At 43.0% G+C, this 2,601-nt stretch overlaps 1 protein-coding gene across 1 annotated transcript; it reads right to left on the bottom strand.

Annotated features, from left to right (window-relative positions):
* Positions 1-284: 284 nt before the first annotated feature.
* Positions 285-1,416, bottom strand: LOC110032497 (protein IRX15-LIKE-like). The gene has a single exon (XM_020736148.1). It carries the CDS (start codon positions 1,310-1,312, stop codon positions 359-361), a length of 954 nt encoding a protein of 317 aa, XP_020591807.1. The 5' UTR covers positions 1,313-1,416; the 3' UTR covers positions 285-358.
* Positions 1,417-2,601: the final 1,185 nt, after the last annotated feature.

Raw genomic sequence — 2,601 nt, 5'->3', positions numbered from 1 at the left:
ATTTTTTTCCTAAGTTTGCATGATAAAGTTATGAAGGAAGGAGAGTTCTCATTCTTTGAAATATATAAAGGAAAAAATAATAATAAGTTTTTATTATTAATACTTACAGAAGAATCTCTTTCAAATCAAATTTTTACGCGCTTAAAGTTTTCACACGAAAAATGCTATTTTTAGTTTATTTTATTTAAAATTTTAATTTTTTCTTTAAGAAGAAATACATAAATCGCCTAAAATAAAAAAAATATATTTTGCCTAAGGCGATTTCAATAAAAAAAGTGATCAATTTGTAAATATCAATAATTCGGGTGGCTTGTATGTAATTACCAAAAAAAACACTAACAACTCATCCTACAAAGAGCTACGGCGCCACGGCGGTTGCAGCGGCGGCGGCGGCGGTACCGGCGGCAGCTGTGCGATTGAAGCAAAAATCGTCCTTTCGAGCAGCATCCCTTCCGCGGACAACGAAATGCGCCACCTGACCCTCAACGCCGACAAGATTCTCCCTACAAAGAAACTCCTCGCTGCAAACTCTCTCCACCTCCCGCTCAAAATCATGTACCAAAACATCAGTCGGCTCATCTCCGCCGGAGCGCGCCAAGACGGCCGCCGTGTAGATCGTCGACATCCGGCCGGGACTCTCCGGCGAGTACCCTCTGGGTCCATCCACAACAATCACGTCCCACGCAACCTCATAAACATGGTTAGGGAGATCGTTGATGGCGAGCCGGCAGTCGGAAAAAAGCAAGTTTTGAACAGGCCGGCAGTCGCCGCTTATTTTAGCCCTCGCCTCTGCTATCAGTTCCTTGAGCTCGCGGACTTTGGTGGTGTAGACGACGTCGTAGCCCTCGAGACCAGGATGGCGCTCTTCGTAGTGGGAGATGTAGTACTGGTTCTCGTCGACGAAGACAGTCCTGCCACCGTGGTTGAGGGCGCGCCAGAGCAAGCTTTCGGGGCCGAGGCCGAAGACGAGGAGATTGCAGGGTGCGCGGCGGCGGAGCGCGCGGGCTATGGAGCGGAGATCGATGTCGGGCATTAGGCCGCTGGAGGTGGACTGAGCGGCGTAGTGGATGAGGGTGTCGAAGAGGTATGGGTCGGGTTTGGGGGAAGGGAGTGCGGCGGAGGGGTGGGGGAGAGGAGAGGGAAGGGAGGTGGAGGAGGAAAGAAGGGTTAGGAGGAAGGCGAAGGTGAAGAAGGAGATCAAGGCGAGGATGCATAGATGGTGGGGGGAGGAGATGAGGGAGGAGGGAGTGGTGCTGTGTTTGGGAAGGGATTGAGGTAGGAGGATGAGCTTTGTGCTGGTGAAGGACTTCATGATTGAGGTGGGGGAGGAGGAAGATGGAGGAAACAGGGGATTACAGGGGCGGAGATTGAGGGGTTATTGGGTTATTGTGCATTTATGGTTAGGTTAATAATGAGTGATGGATTTTCATTTCATTTAATCCAGTACGTTTTTTTGCTGTTTTTAAATGTAGATGATCACATCAAATCTAAATTTTATTTTATTTTATTTTATTTTATTTTTGAGACTATCATTCCGAAAGTTCTTATATTTTTTTTTTAGCAGTCCAATAATATATTGATATTTTTACATATATCATCCGAAATTATAACTTTTACGTATTTAACACATCAAATTTTAACATAATGAGGTTACTGATAGTTACCACCTAAAACATATTAATGTAATAGATATATCATCCCGTAAGCCTTTCATAGAGTACTCAACTAATTAATGTCGTCGCCGGCCAAGTATCATTCGTGTTTCTTTTACTCTCCTGACTTCGCAAGGGTAGAGGATAACAAATTTTAGAGATAGTCAGGTGTCGCTCACAGCGAGAATTATCAGCCAATTGGTTATATGTTTCAATTGTAGATGGGTGGAGTGATTGAAGTTAGTATAGCTAGGCTAATGACAGTTTATGCACAAATCCTAGCAGACCCTTCCCCTCTCCATTGATTTCTTCTGAAACCAACACATTTGTGACTAAATGTTGGCAATGCATTGGAGTTTAGAGCTAGTTGGGAGGGTAACGATAGGATTGTGGCATATAGAGACCTGTGAAATTTCCATCTTTCTTCTCGTTCTGGTTGCTCCTATCATAAAACTCTGTGGGTTCGGTATATGTTAGAAAGACAAGAGGAGGAAGCATTGAATATGCGAGAAGGAGATACCTGAGTGATGACAGGGCATTCACATGGTGAGTCTTCCATCTTTCTTCTCTTTCTGGTTGCTCCTTTCATAAAAATTTGTGGGTTCGTTGTATGTTAGAAAGACAAGAGGAAGCATTGAACATGCGAGAAGGGGATACCTGAGTGATGACAGGGCATTCACATGGTGAGTACTCGTGGCTATAAAGGGTTGATTAGGTGTTATATCTGTTGTGCTAATATGTTTTGGTTGGCATGTCCTTTATATTAAACTTTGGGGTGTTCATAAGTAAATTTCATTGTTTTGGGTGGTATGGATGTAAATCTCCTTAAAAAAATGCTATATGTGTAGATGAATGGTTAAAGAGAAGCAAGTATTGAAAACAGAAGTAAATTTATATTTGTCTATAGGATAAAGCTCAGGTGATTCAAAAAGTAAAATAGAATGCGTCA

Source organism: Phalaenopsis equestris, unplaced genomic scaffold (assembly GCF_001263595.1).
Source record: "Phalaenopsis equestris unplaced genomic scaffold, ASM126359v1 Scaffold000954, whole genome shotgun sequence".
NCBI lineage: Eukaryota > Viridiplantae > Streptophyta > Magnoliopsida > Asparagales > Orchidaceae > Phalaenopsis > Phalaenopsis equestris.
Note: the sequence above shows the minus strand (reverse complement) of the source record. Positions and strands in the feature narration are given on the sequence as shown.